Raw genomic sequence first — 15,194 nt, 5'->3', positions numbered from 1 at the left:
CCCAACTCCCTATGGACTGAGTTACTGCCTTACCTAGCTACTGCGCATGTGCGACCCCCAACAAAGATGGAACAGAAGTGCGATGCCTTACTCTGTAGCTAAAACAGAGAGCTCAACACACAGGGTGAAAAGAGGAGCTGCAGCAATGTGCAGTACAACAAATATATGGTGTTTTTTGAAAATTAAGCTATTAAACCTATTCTGATATAACCTCTAAATACATTTGTTAACCTGAAAATTAGCATAATATGAGCACTTTAAAGTGACTATATGTAACTTTGTAATGTTTCTGAAACTGTGTAATGTTCCATCTGATGATCATAAATGACCTGTAACAGGAAACGAGACTACCAGTGAAAAGAACACTAGTTTTATATAGTTTTTATTAATGCCTCTGCCCGGGTCCGATTTTTCCCGCGAAGTCACAAAATGATTTACAGCTGGTAGACGGCGCTACAGAGGACACATTCTGACGGGTCACAGATTTCAGGGTAACACCGGAAAAACCTGTGTTAGTGAGTATCCAGCCAGGTAAAAGGTAGCAGGAGATGTCTTTATTTTATTTATTTTTATTTTAGAAGTTATCTGCTGTAGTTATGGCTGATACTGGGGCAGGGCCATCACAGAAAAGAAAGAAATTAAACAAAGAACAACTGAAAGCTAAAAGAGAAAGTGAAAGACGACGGAGTCTATCTAGGTCGGGCTTGGTCCACAGGAATGTAATATGTCTATTTCATTCATAAAATAACTTTACAATGCACTATGTGGTTGTACGTCAGTTCCCCCCCTTCCATTTAGTGCAGACGTTTTATTCCTTTTAGTCCGTGTTTGTGTTGGCCTCCTAATTTCTTTTCCCTTGTCCCCCTGTACCTGTGTAAAGCGTCCGTGGGTTTCATAAAGCGCTATATTAATCTAAGTTATTACTACGTTGGTTGCTACAACAATCTCTTAATCCTTTGGCGCGTGACACAGTGACAGTGATAACGTTACCCGGTTTAGCTCACGAGACATCCAAAGTAGGTTAAGTTACCGTATGCAACAATTGAAATGCGACGATGCATCTGTAACGTTTTCTCTTATTGTAAATGAATGATTTTCTGTCTGAGCAAAACATTCATCATGACTATATGACCTCCTGGTAGGGTTGGGTACCGTTTGGATTTTTACGATTCCGATGCCAAACCGGTACTTTTAAAACGATTACAATTCCTAACCGATTTTTGAAAAACTGAAAAATGACATCAAAGAAAGGCTCTTTTATGGAGTTTTTTTTAAAATTGAAAATTATTTAAATTTAACAATATATTAACGTTTTAAAGTACTTAAATATATAATAAGTAAACCTAAGTCACCTAATAATAATAATAATAATAATACTAATGTATACTTTATTAATCCCGCAAGGGGAAATTACAATACCTAACACATAACTACAATAATTTAACAAATAACAGTTACACTATTAACAAGTAAGAACTAAATAAATGTTGTTGAGTTGGTTTGCCAACCAGCTTCAAACTTTAGCAGTTCTTTTGCAGAAAAATGACCATATTTGCCTTCTCTGGTGAGATACTACACCTCTCCTGACTTATGGCATGTCCTGCACAGGAGAAAACTCTCTCAGGTGGTGTCCAAGAGGCCTGTACACACAGGTATGAGTTTGAAAGGGCAGACAATACCACCAGGCTACAGGGTCTTGTCCTGAACGATAGACTAGCAGAGCGTAATATGTTTACTAGCGATCACGTCCAGTGAATGGTTAATATGCCTTTACGTCCGTTTTGGTGAGCCCAGAGCGAAAATATGCCATTTAAAAAGTAGCCTACATTTACGATAGCTAGCTAACGGTAGACTACAGAGAAAGTGTGATATTTTTACGTCCGTTTCGGAGCGTGTACAAAAAGCCGTCTATCAGCTGTGATTGTAGAGTGCACGTCGGGGGAATAGCGCGGACACGCGCTTCACACCGCGAGTCGCGAGCGGGCACGTGCGCCACTCGGCGTAAAAGGGAGAAAGAAAAAAAGAGTCTGCCGCTGTCTGGAGCGACAGAGGGAAAATATTTCAGTCGGAACCGAAATGAGGAACCGACATTTGCGTTCTAATCCGGTCCGAATACTACCGTTTGCGTAGGAACCGGTTCCATAGTGGAACCGGGTTTCGGTACCCAACCCTACCTCCTGGTAACGCTAACTCAGTAATCTACAGCGGGCAATACAGCACCGTCAAGAAAAGACCTTTACGACAGCAGGTGTGGTAAAAACACCACCGCTTTTGTCCAAAGCAGCCGCTAGAATCAACACAAACTGAAAGTTACATATAGCCACTTTAAGTAAAAGTCATAATACCACCTTGGAAAAATACTCTGGTACAATAAAGGTCCTACATTGAAAAGGTTACTTAAGTAAAAGTATGTAATTATGATCAGGAAAATGTACTTAAAGTATTAAAAGTAAAAGTACTTACAACCACATTTTAATTTCCCTTGCAGGATTAATAAAGTATAAATTATTATTATTAATTCACAAAAATCCTCACATTTTAGAAACTGGAAATGATCAAAACAGTTCTGTCAAACAACTGTTAAATCATCTAATCATTTTAGCTGTAGGCCTACCTGTAGGCCTGTGTATTGTTGTGTAGTTTAATTTATAATAAAACTTTGTATTTTTTATAAACTACATGTGTTTTGTGTGCAAAAATCTTAATTTGTAAAGTAACTAATAACTGAAGGTGTCTTGTAATGTAGTGGAGTAGAAGTAGAAAATGGCATGAAAGGAAAAGACTCAAGTAAAGTACCTCAAAATTGTACTTAAGTTCAGTACTTGGGTAAATGTACTTTGTTACATTCCACCAGTGCCTGTGAATACTAAAACATTATATCCACTTGTGCTTTGAATAATGTGCAGCTTGTAACGTTTGTATTCGTCGCGCAACAATGCCTTATAGTAACGTATCATGCTACGTTACATGAACGTAGCTACGTTACATCCATCACATTAGTGTGCGCTCTGCAGAAAAGAGAGAGAGTCAGGGATGTGATGGTTTTAAAAAAAATGTTTTAAGTTTTTTTTTAATTATTTGCCATGTAGAAATATCACTTCTACCAAAAAAAATGATTTATGAGGTTAGTGATGTTGGACTGCTATTATTTTGAACACAACTGTACATAGAACGTCGAAGGTGTGTTTTTGATTCTCGGCATGTCGCTGTTGCCACAGCCAGAAGACAAATTTTGTTCCAAAAGAAGCTGGAGGCAGCAAAAAAAACAACACCGCTGGCTAAACTATTTGAAAATGGCAGTGATTAGTGACGATTCTCTCCGACCAATCAGTAGTCTGCAGGTTTTCACGTCACCTTTTGGTATCGCCTCAGCTCGCTTGGAACCTGGACGGAGGTCATACTAAAAAAAGTACCTGTTGGCAGGTACCAGGGACTTTTTTTTCATAATGGAAAAAACAAAAAGGCGAGTAGAGTCGAGGTGAGTCGAGCAGGTTCCATGTAATGGAAAAACGCCAAAAGTGTGCTTTGCCATTAGCAGAGGACAGCAATCCTGTCTTTTTTTTCCAGGGTATTCATTAATCACACTAAATGTAATCTCTACATTTCTTCCTTCACTCATCATAACATAAAGTTTAATGTTTCATATATAGTTCCCCTTTATTATAATTCAAGTTCCGACCTTTTTGTTGTTTCTAAAATTTGGAATTTGAATTTATTAATTAATTTTCATCTGATTTTGTAGTTATTACTTGCCAACCTGGTACTATATTTTTGAGATATAAGTGGAAGGGTGATGCAGTTTCTCTCTCAGTCAAGTATATGGTCCAGATAAAATATTAATAATGCTGGGAAGGGTCTTGCAATGTAAAAAGTCTAAATAATAAGATTTTGTCCTCCTTAATTTTCTTACAGCCCCTAACTCAAATCAAATCAACAGGCAATCATGATCCCGAAACTCAGTAGTATCAGCTTAAATAAAACCTCAAACAGAGAACGCAATTAGGTGAGAGAGTTTGGACTGAAGTATAACATAGGGAAGAAAAGAAGTGTGTTGTTTTACCAGTGCACAGCGATTCATAATTAATTTAATTGAATAATTTGAATTCTAAATAAGTTGCTGTAAAAGTGTATCTCTGCTGCAGGACTAGGAGGAGAGTAGGGACGTGCAAAGACATTTAAGGGGGCAGGGGCTCAAGTGAAAAAATAATGAATAATTATTTATTTATAAAATGTTTTAAACAAAAAGTTAAGTATATTAACACAACTCTGACTTCCTTAACAATGTATTTTAATTCCCTCACACTCACACAGATTTCTACAAAATAATTAGTTTACACAGAGACCATGGTCTTCTTCAACACATTCTCACTCCAATCGCGTAAAATACGGAGGCTTGGTCAAGTGCCTTTGGCGTTGTTATTGATGCTAAAAGTCTCCTTTAGCGTCATATCTAAACGCTCTTTATCTATCTTAACGCACTTGGTCGGGACTATTGGCGTCACTTTTGACGCAGTTAGGTTAAGGAAAAGGTCGTGGGTGGGTGGGCTTACATTTCCATGACACAAACGGGATGGTTGAGTTTAGGAAAAGAAGAAAGTGACAGTTGGGTTTAGGAAACGGGACACACGGGACACGATCCTCGGTCTCCTGGGTGGAAGGCCTGACCGTAGTCACTCTTAGTGCTACGTCATCTTCAAACGCCGTGTAGCTGCTGCTCTCCTTGGTGTGTTCTATACACACGCTGAAGGGCATTTTTTACTTCGTATCTGACGCTTTATTTATTCAGGGATTTGCAGGAACACCCTGATCACATTCACACATTCCACATTCATACCTGGAAGCTGCCCAGTACAACCACAGTCTGATCTGCTGGCCACTGAGTAGCTCCACTGGAATGGTTGGGGTTAAGGGCCTTGCTCAAGGGCACCTCAGTAGTGGTAATGAGGGAGGGACACTTTCCCCACCCAGATTTTTTTTTTTATCCTGTCGGTCTGGGGATTGAACCGAGGACCTCCCGATCACAAGCTCGCTTCTCTAACCTTTAGGTCACCACTGCCCCCCCCCCCATGTTTTCTATGCTACTAGTTTCAAGAATATATTTAGAATAACTGACTGCACCAAGGAGAGGGACAATAGATTCACTAATAATGTGTTTATTTTGCACATGGCAATACATGATTTTTATTTTTTGGGTGTTATTGTAACAAATAACACTTACAAATCAACAAAAATCTTCACACGGAAAAAAGCTGTTGCTGCTATTTTCTTAATTTTTCAGGACACTTTTTTCATGTAGTTGTCAATTTTGAGATTTTGGTCTACTTTGCTGTCTTCTTTTACTCTTATGGAAAGAAAACGTCTAAAATACACCTTAGATGTTTGTTTAAGGCCTACTACCCTCCGCCTGTTTGCATATGTATATTTCTTTTAAATTCACCAAACCAGTTAATCTTCATTAGATGGAATTACATTTCAGGGGAAAGGATTCTTTACTTACTTCATGTAAGTCATTAACTGGGGAAGTTCTGTGGTGATATGTTTTAGCTATTTTGTTTATCCTATCCTATTCACCTGCAGTGCCTTGTCATATGTATGCAATAGCTGAGTAGCAGAAAAGATTTCTCCTCCCCGGTGTTTCATCTTATTTATGGAAGATTTAGGACTACAATTTGCCAATAGTCATAGAATGAACAGTCAGAGTGAAGCAGTGCCTACTGTTGTTCCCAGAGATACTTTATGTACAAAGTGTCTGAAATGCATCAAGGACTGGCTCCTGGTGGACTTCAAAAAAGAAACAATTCTACTTGTCAAACTAGCAGGACCTGTGGTAAGTACTGGAGTGGACACACCACAGGAAAAATGTGTGCTTTATTTCTTGTGGATTGTATTGTGTTATGTTGTGTTTGTTGTGGCCCTAGAAAAATAATAAAAAATGTAGGTTATTCCACTTTTTTGTATCAGTTTGGTTTACCATCCACACTGGCGAATTTGTTGAACATTTATCTTCACATTTGGTCAGTATTATGCATGTGCTCTTTTTCCTTGATCTAAATGGACTTCCTACCAGAGTTCTATGCAGCATGTTTCATTTGTAGATTTCTTTTTTTTTTTTCAATGGCTTTTTGTCATCTCTATTTAATGTGCAATAAATGGAGACATGTTTGAATTTTGTGTTACCAAATGACTAATGACGTTTAGAATCACAACTATTTTGGTGTGTTTCTCTGTGATTTAAGGAAATGCCTTTATTTTTCTTGTATTTCAGTTCATGTCGCAGTTGTTGGGTTTTCTTATCAACTTTGTCAGCGCTGTGTTTTGTGGTCACCTGGGGGTAACTGAACTTGCAGCTGTGGCGTACGCAATAGCGGTGAGGATACACATTTAGCAACAGCTTGCTTTCAGCTTTTGCCAGTCACTCTCTACTTGAATCTAAACCTCATGCACTGTGCTGTTTTGTGATTCACGTAGTTATAACACAGTTGTGAAAGAAGTCCTGAGATCTTAAATGAACAGTATGCAATTTGGTTTCCAAATCAAAACAATAACAAAAACAATTTAATTAGAATAATTTAATTTAATTTAGAATAATGGTGACATTGGTATGTGTGTGTGTGTGTGTGTGTGTGTGTGTGTGTGTGTGTGTGTTTTGAATACAGGTTATCAATGTGACTGGTGTTTCAATTGGAACTGGTTTGGCAACGGTCTTTGATACCCTCATATCTCAGGTACAATTTTGGTTAGTACTTACAGCATTCATTTGGAGAATGAAGTTCTCTCACACTACACCGCTCCTCTGCTCCCTTCACTGGTTACCAGTTGCTGCCCGCATCCAGTACAAGACACTAGGCCCAGCTTACATCCAGGACATGGTCAAACCCTACACCCCCGTCCGCCCACACTTTGCTCTGCATCAGCCGACCTGCTTGCTGCCCCCTCACGGCAAATTACAACTGATCACTCAAGGAAATCCCGAATGGTATAAATAAATAAAACCTAAATGGTGGAATGAGCTCCCTATTGACATCAGGACGGCCAAAAGCCTACACATCTTCTGCCGCAGCCTAAAAACTAGGGCTGTTAATCGATTAAAACATTTAATCTAATTAATTATATACTCTGTGATTAATTAATTGAAATGAATCGCATACATAATTAACGGTGCCTGAACTGATACTTTTTAAGAAAGTAAAAAAAGAAAAAAAAAAAAGAAGGGTACTAAACAACAGTTGGTGACATTAAAGAACAGCTTGTTTATTACTAAGGCCATATGTGATCGCGTTCCCCCGCCAGGAACCAAGACACCTCAGAAGACTCGAGCGGTTGCGGTTACATTCGGTCTCGACATACTATTTACACACTCCTACTGACCGACACTAGACTCAAGCTCTGGCCACGGTTACATTTGGTAGCCTGGTGGGCGGTCTCCTCGTGACAGTCTAACTACCTTGTAGCAACATTCACTTCTAACATTTAACTTAACAGAACTACCAAGATAACATTACGTGTATTTGTAGGTGATGTAATACTTTCCCCATGGTAATGTAGCCTATGAATTTCCATGAACACAATTCTAAAATGCACGACACATCAAGGCTTCTGCTATCGGTTGATAACTTAAACTTGCCGAGAACCTAGACACCTGTTTGAATATAGACTCATGCAGTACCCTCGGTTACGGTCCTTACGGTCTCGTTTAGTAGCCTGGTGCGCGGTCTCCTCGTGACAGCCTACCTACCATGTAGCAACATTCACTTCTCTAACATTTAACTTAACATAACTACCAAGATAACATGACGTGTATTTGTATGTGATGTACTTCCCTATCGATAATGTGTGATTTGCCATGAACACAATCATCTAAGATGCACCAGAAACAAGGCTTGGTTAATAACTCAAACTTGCCGAGAACCCAAACACCGCTTGATTACATGACTTGAGCGGGCCGGCCGGTTGCACGGTTACATTCGGTCTCGTTCAGTGGCCTGGTGCGCGGTCTAGGTAGCTCATTTCCTGATTGATTCTACCACCACCACTCCAGTGGAGGCGCTAATGAGCTAGATTACTACATACACAGTAGCAGAAGAATACCAGCTTCACACAACGGCACGAATGAAGTAAAAGAAAAAAACAGGAGTGAGTCGGTTCATTGACATATGGCAGTCGAGTCTCCCGGTTCAGTGACACAAGTCGGGTTAATTAACTGGCTCTTCGGTCAGTTCGTCAACACTAGTTGTTTTTCCGACGGCAACTGCAGATTGTTACATACCGGTGTTGAATCCTCTACAGTAAAACACAGTCAAACTTTACACTGTTTAGCGTTAGCTGTCAGCATTTTAACCGTGTTTAATCCCGCTACTAGCTAGCGGTAGGCTAACGTTAGCTGCTGTCGAGTATAGTGTTAACTAGCGTCACATGCAGCGGTGTTTGTGTTGCCTGTATCGTCTTCAGAGCACCAGAGAGAAGTGCAGACATATCAGTGGCACCAGATTTCGGTAGCCAGGGTTGGCAGGAAGAAGATTTTTACAAGTAAATGTTCCAATTAATGATCCAGGCAGCACATTCTCGTCTCCCTCCTTCATTTTACAGTCCAATGGTGGCTAGAACGGCGCCGAGTCAAACGTCAATATGGAATGGATTAATCTGCATTACTTTTTCTCAGATTAATTAATCGAAATTAACGCGTTATTTTGACAGCTCTACTAAAAACACATCTCTTCCGACTGCATCCTTGCAACAAAAAAAAATTACAGTTGCAGTTTCATATGGCTCTTTGTAGTTTGGCTTATTTAAAGCTAATGTACTTGCACTTACTTCTTGCTGTCCGGAATGTGTTCCATGTACCGCTTGGATAAAAGCGTCAGCTAAATGATTAATGTGCACATGTCTGATCTGATCAGGTCTGATTGATTGTCTGTGTTAATATATAGCATACATATGACAAATAAAACTCAAACTTGAATTGTCTTCTGTTTTCTTTAGACATATGGGAGTGGAAACTTAAAGCATGTGGGAGTCATTCTCCAAAGAGGTGTTTTGATTCAAATGCTGACCTGCTTCCCCTGCTGGGCTATTCTCATCAACTTGGAGCACATACTACTTGCTGTTAAACAAAGCCCAGAGGTTGCACGGTCAGTATTAATACGCTTGCCAAATGCACAATATGCACATATACCTAGCAGGTTTATATATATATATATATGTATATATGTACACTGCATTCAAAATGCCATGAACACATCCTAAAATTAAACATTTGCATCAAATGGCAAACACTTTTTTGGATATACCATGTGCACACTGTTGTTCTAAATCTAAAGCTCTTTTGCCTTTCATAGGCGTCTATCTTTATTAACATACAATGTTCTAGAGGGAAAGTATTCTGCTGAGAGGGGTTGAAGAGTACGCTATAAACACCAATGCAATGATGAAACAGAAAATATTTATTTGGCAAAACATTACTATTGCAACAACTTTGCTTTTCCACTCTGTAGAGAATTCAAAAACAGTGTGAGTGTGCGCGCAGTATAGTTTCTGTAAAAACAAAAAAACAAAAAAAAAAAACAAATATATATATATATATATATATATATATGCATGAATGCAAGCATGCATGATAACCACATTCATACAACGCAGTGCAGTAAATGGATTGTTAGAGCTACAAATGTTTATGCAATACTGTATTTACAGTGTCAAATCACAACAGGAGTTATCTAAGGACATTGAAGCCATTGTTGTCACAGTAACTTTTAACAGTACATTGTCTGAAAAGCCAGCTAGCTAGCTGCTGAAGGCAGCCCAGAGTGTCTGCCTGTATGTTCCGGAGGCTTCCAAATAGTTTCAACAGTTTTTATTTTAATCAGAAGAGAAGACACATTAAACATGCAGAACTAGTTCTTTGTTAGTTCTCTATCGTATCGAGACCACCACACAGTTACATATTCCATATGTACGGGGGACTGACCAACTGATGCAGTTGACGTGGATATTACTTTATGAAACACCACTACGTGGCCCATGCCACGGCATAAAAGGGCCAGGTGTGCATAGGTTCACTGAATAACATTGATTAAAATAACTAAGCGGCCTTGCCCTGGAGAGATAGTCTCTTCACTCAGAGAACCAAGGTTACCTTGTAACCGAATGTTACACAGAAATGTCAATTGGGAGTTAGCTAAAGTTAGCTGCCATAAGATAGTGGTAATACCTGACCAGGTACTACTGTAAACCTCTGAGTGCATTGAATTGATCAAGGGTGTGTTTTATTGCTTATGAGATTAACTTCTAATTTCAATGCGGCAGAAATGTGTTATTTATTCTTTTAAAAGTTACATAGTCTTGCTTTACAGCCATTATCATTTCACTGCCACACAGTAAACCTGGTGCCTTTCAGCCTTGCATGATGATGAACAATAACAATTATTTCTGCTTAAATAAAAGTAACCTAAAGTGTATACGTGGTACATTTACATGTGCAAGTTTTCATTCTCGTTTGATTTAGTTTAATTTTTTTTATTCAACCTTTATTTAACCAGGACGTACCTTGAGATTGACCTGGCTAAGATAGCACACAATTACCAGGGCTGCATCTCATGGCCCTTATTTAATAGCTCTTCAACTCTTCGGTCCTTGGCTGAACCGAAGTTGTTCTGTCCCTCCTTGTGAAGGCCGTCTCAAAGCTCTTATTTCTGCCCCGAGGTGCGAGCATCTAGGAGGGATCACCGAGGAGCTATAGGCGAGGATACACGAGAGCAGCCTTCCCGGAAGCCGTGCAGCTGAAGGAGTTGCTAACTCCGCCCATACAGCTGAAAAATGAGATGCAGCTAAGGTTACAAAATTATAAAATAGAGCATGTCAGAACAGACAAGGGACAATTAAAAATAGAACACATTAAAAACAGACAAGAGGCAACAGATGCATACAAATACAAAATCTAGTTTCACATATAATACAGTAGGTACTTCTGTATGTTTGCTCTCAGACTCTCCCAGCTGTATGTGAAGATCTCCATGCCTGCTCTACCAGTAAGTTCAGTCTACAGTAAGACATAACATCCCTGTCCTTCCAGTTTGTCTGTATATTTAAATTGTATGTACTCCTATTCAATGTCCTGTCTGCAGGCAGTTTTTTTGTACCAGCTGCTGGAGAGGTATCTACAGAACCTGGTACAGTGCACATCTACAGAAACACACTGGTAGCTGAAGAATTGAGAAGAAGAAAAGAATGTTATTAAGGTCAACACTGAGCCCATGTTGTGCTTTGATTGGCAGTGTATCATCTGGCCTCAGGTGATATTTGGAGTCATTGCAAATGTTGTTAATGTAATTATCAACTGCATTCTCCTCTATGTGCTGGACATGGGCGTTGTGTAAGTGTACCTACCACCATAAGACACTAATAACTGTCATTAAAGGTGACCTATGGCATTTTCATGTTCATGTTCATGTTCGTATTTTGTGTTAGTACTAGAAAATGTTTACATGCTTTAATGTTCAAAAAACACTTAATTGTTATATTTATTATTCACCCTCAGTCTTTTAGACGCTCTGTTGGAGCATCTGTGGCTTTAAGCCTCCCTCCCGAAAAAGCCTGCCATATGTCTTTCTTTTCGGCCGGATGTCCGTTACCTTACGCTTTCTTTGTGTTGGAATTTTAAACTCCGGTGGATTTATGAGGACTATGGTTAACTGCTCCTCAGATCTCTGCAGGGTAAATCCAGACATCTAGCTAGACTATCTGTCCAATCTGAGTTTTCTGTTGCACGACTAAAACAACTTTTGAACGTACACATGTTCTAACAAAACAAGTTCCTTCCCGAGGCTATCTTGCAGCTGCACCAGGGCTCCCTGCGGTGCTTAGCATCACCAAAGACGATTGTGATTGGGTTAAAGTCATGCCATAAACAAGAGCACGATTTTCTCCCATCCCAGAATGCTGTGTGGACTCGCCAGACCCTCCTCCGTGATGCTGTGGAGGAAGTTCTGGCAATGCGAGACTAGGAGTAATGTGACCCGGAATTGGGGAGAATTTAACAACATTGGCATCCAAGATTACATCTTTCACTGCTTTAGCATATAGCTACATGCACAATGTTAACACCGCAGTAGCTTAAAAAAACCAACTCTCCAGTCTGCCTGCCTGGAGCAGATGACCAATCATAGAAGGCCGGCTCGGAGTTACATAACACGGAGCCGAAAGTAGAAAAAAATACTTTGAAATCGGAGCGTTCAGAACAGTTGGAAATCTAACTAACCCTAATATTTTAGCTCAGGGATTTCTCTGAAATACGTTTACCTCATTATTTGCATGAAAATCTGCCATTATAACATTATAGATATGACAGAAAATACGGAAAAGCATAAAAGGTCACCTTTAAGCTCTGATAGTGTTGTATGTACTTATTGTGCCGAAAATATTTTCAATTGTATCTGTATCAGCCTTTGATTTATTGTCTCACAGATTATGAGTGTTAGTGATTTACCTGTTTCATTTTAACTTGTCAACTTTTGAAATACAGGGGATCTGCGGTACCGAATGCTATTTCACAGATAATTTAGGTTCTGACATTGTACATTTACATGCTCTGGATGGGGTTACACAAGGCAACGTGGCCTGGTGAGTTTTCTCTCTTTTTATCTGTCCGTCCCATTTTTATGAACATAAATACCTTAGGAACCCCTGTGGGGACTTTCTTCAAATTTGGCACAAACGTCCACTTGGACTTCAGGAGTTCAACTGACTGGTTAGTTCAGTTCTACATTTTCTTAACTCTCAAGACTTTCCATGCCTTCCCAGTAGCCTAACCCTTATGCACACACTTCCTGGTCGTTTCTGCCCTCTATAGTAACAACAAGGAAATTACACTAATGTTCCTGTAACTGCAACTTGAAGGTGCTCTAAGCCAGCGGTCTTCAACGTTTTTTAAGCCAAGGACCCCTTAACTGAAAGAGAGACGGATCAGGGACCCCCTACTACATATATTGTATAAAATGAAGTTGCATATTAATCTGGTCCTACAATAACTTTTACGGCAGCCTAAAGCATTTATAGATATATTTTTTTGCATAGAATACTAAGCTATTCAAATAGCCTAACAATTGTTGGCAGGTTTTATAAACCATGTTTTAATGATAACCCTTACATGTGAAACAGTCAATGTTGGGTGACGTTACTTCTTGTTGACGTTTGAAGTATTGTCAAACAAGCTCGCCCCTCCCTCCTCCTCATCCCGTCCCCTCCCCCTCCCTTCCGTGCACTAATACATCCATGGCACTTACCCTCCAACCCCCAACCCCAAATCCTTCTTGTCAGTTATTAGCTGGAACACTCTTTGTTATGTTTAGTGGTGCAGGTTGGCCAGTTTGTTTTTGTTGCCTGGGCTGTCTACAGAGACCGCGGTTTTTTTTTTACAGTGTGTTCAGGGGACAGGCAGCTAGCGGATAGTGAGGAGATCTTTGCTGTATGTGACAAAACATGTTGTAGCTTAAAAAACACGTCGCATCGCTTAGAGCACCTTTAAAAAGTAACTGCAGTAAATTCAGTATAATAGTCAATGTCCCTGTAGACCAACAACATGTATTTCATTTTGAAATATGCACTTTAAACCGCTGTCCTAATTGTGTATGAGCAGGCAATGGTGAGGGCAGGAGTCCAGGTCACAGAAAAGAAAGAAGTTCTGGCAATGGAAAATGAGGGTAAATACAGTAAATGCTCACTTCACTTTTCCTTTTCATTGCACGCCCTCCGGGAACATGCATACTGTACAGAGTACACACAAATTACTCCATGTCTCGCTCTCTCTGATCAGGAGATGCCCACATTGTTCGGAGAGAGTCCCAAATTGACATCACTTCATCTGATTTCCTGAGCTGTGAGGAGACGGCCGACGCTGCGGTACCACAGCCTCTGTCGGTCAGGCAGCTGGTGGTGCGTCGTGGCCTGACCGTGCTCTTCATGGTGCTCATCCTCGCAGCGGGGATACTCACCAGCCAAATGCTTCTCAAACACAAATGACCGACAATATACTGCTGGCTGTCTCACAACTGTGTGGTTTGGGTTAAGTGCTACATCACATAGTAATAGACAGTGGTGGAATTTAACCAAATAGGCCTACATTTACTCAAGTAACCTACTGTACTTAGTACAATTTTGACATAGCCTACTTGTATTTCACTTGAGTTTTTTCATTTCCTGCTACTTTCTGCTCTTACTCCAATACATTTGAGAGGCAAATATTTTACTTTGACTTTACTATATTTATTTGACACTTAGAGTTAGTAGTTACTATACTACTAATCTACCCAGTAGTATACAGAATATATAAAATTGGATCCACAATCCCTTACATTTTAAATTAGGACTTTTGTAATTCAGTATTTTAGGCTAAGGTATTTCTACTTTTACTTAAGTTAACATCTGAGTATTTCATCCACCACTGGCAATATGTTAAAATTAAAAGTAGGCTGTATCTAATTCTAGTTTTTTTTTCAGATTCCACAAAGTAATGTGTCATTTGTTTGTGCTATATAATCTCCACATTTCATTATGCAGCTCATTTTACTCCTGTAGATTTAGGCTGAATCCCATTTCTCTGTCTTACCCCTACCCCTTAGTTTACCCCTAGCCCTTGGCCCTCGAAAACGAGTGGTAAGGGGTAGGGGTGAAAAAATACCCCTATGAAATGAGACGCCACTTGGTTACATCATCATACATACTTAGGTCTGTTTGCAATAAATATTTGTATACACACTGCATGGTGTGTTGTATATCTGTTTCAGTAATCACTGTTTTGAATGTCATTGATGTTCAGAAACACTTTCTTTGTTAACAAAAAGCTGTCTTTATTATAATAAAGTAAACATTATTACAACTATTACAACTATTAGAACCATAACTTACATGTCACACACATATAAAAAAAGCACTCAAATGTATAAAACTAAAAAAAAGACACACAAGACCACAAACAAACAAAAAACTACAGCTGTTCTGAAATTCCAGACCCAGATACATTATTAAGGGACCACTGAGGCCTATATAAAAGCATCCAAAAAGCAGCATGTCATAGGACCTTTAAATCACAGCTGTTGGGCAGCTGCTGTATTGTTTTAACCTTCTGACTGTTGGACTGCTGGTATGTGATGTGTGTGGTGTGTTGTGTTGTATTGCTGAGTATGTGAACTGTACATGCAAAC

At 39.5% G+C, this 15,194-nt stretch overlaps 1 protein-coding gene across 1 annotated transcript; it reads left to right on the top strand.

The window, feature by feature from the left end:
- Positions 1-13,520: 13,520 nt before the first annotated feature.
- LOC116037452 (multidrug and toxin extrusion protein 1-like) lies at positions 13,521-14,330 on the top strand. Its single transcript, XM_031281362.1, has 2 exons — positions 13,521-13,694; positions 13,808-14,330. Exons 1-2 carry the CDS (start codon positions 13,634-13,636, stop codon positions 14,011-14,013), a joined length of 267 nt encoding a protein of 88 aa, XP_031137222.1. The 5' UTR covers positions 13,521-13,633; the 3' UTR covers positions 14,014-14,330.
- The last annotated feature ends 864 nt before the right edge of the window (positions 14,331-15,194 follow it).

Source organism: Sander lucioperca, chromosome 9, assembly GCF_008315115.2.
Source record: "Sander lucioperca isolate FBNREF2018 chromosome 9, SLUC_FBN_1.2, whole genome shotgun sequence".
Classification (NCBI taxonomy): Eukaryota; Metazoa; Chordata; class Actinopteri; order Perciformes; family Percidae; genus Sander; species Sander lucioperca.
The sequence above is the reverse complement of the archived record's forward strand: the minus strand, read 5'-3'. Positions and strand labels throughout refer to the sequence as shown.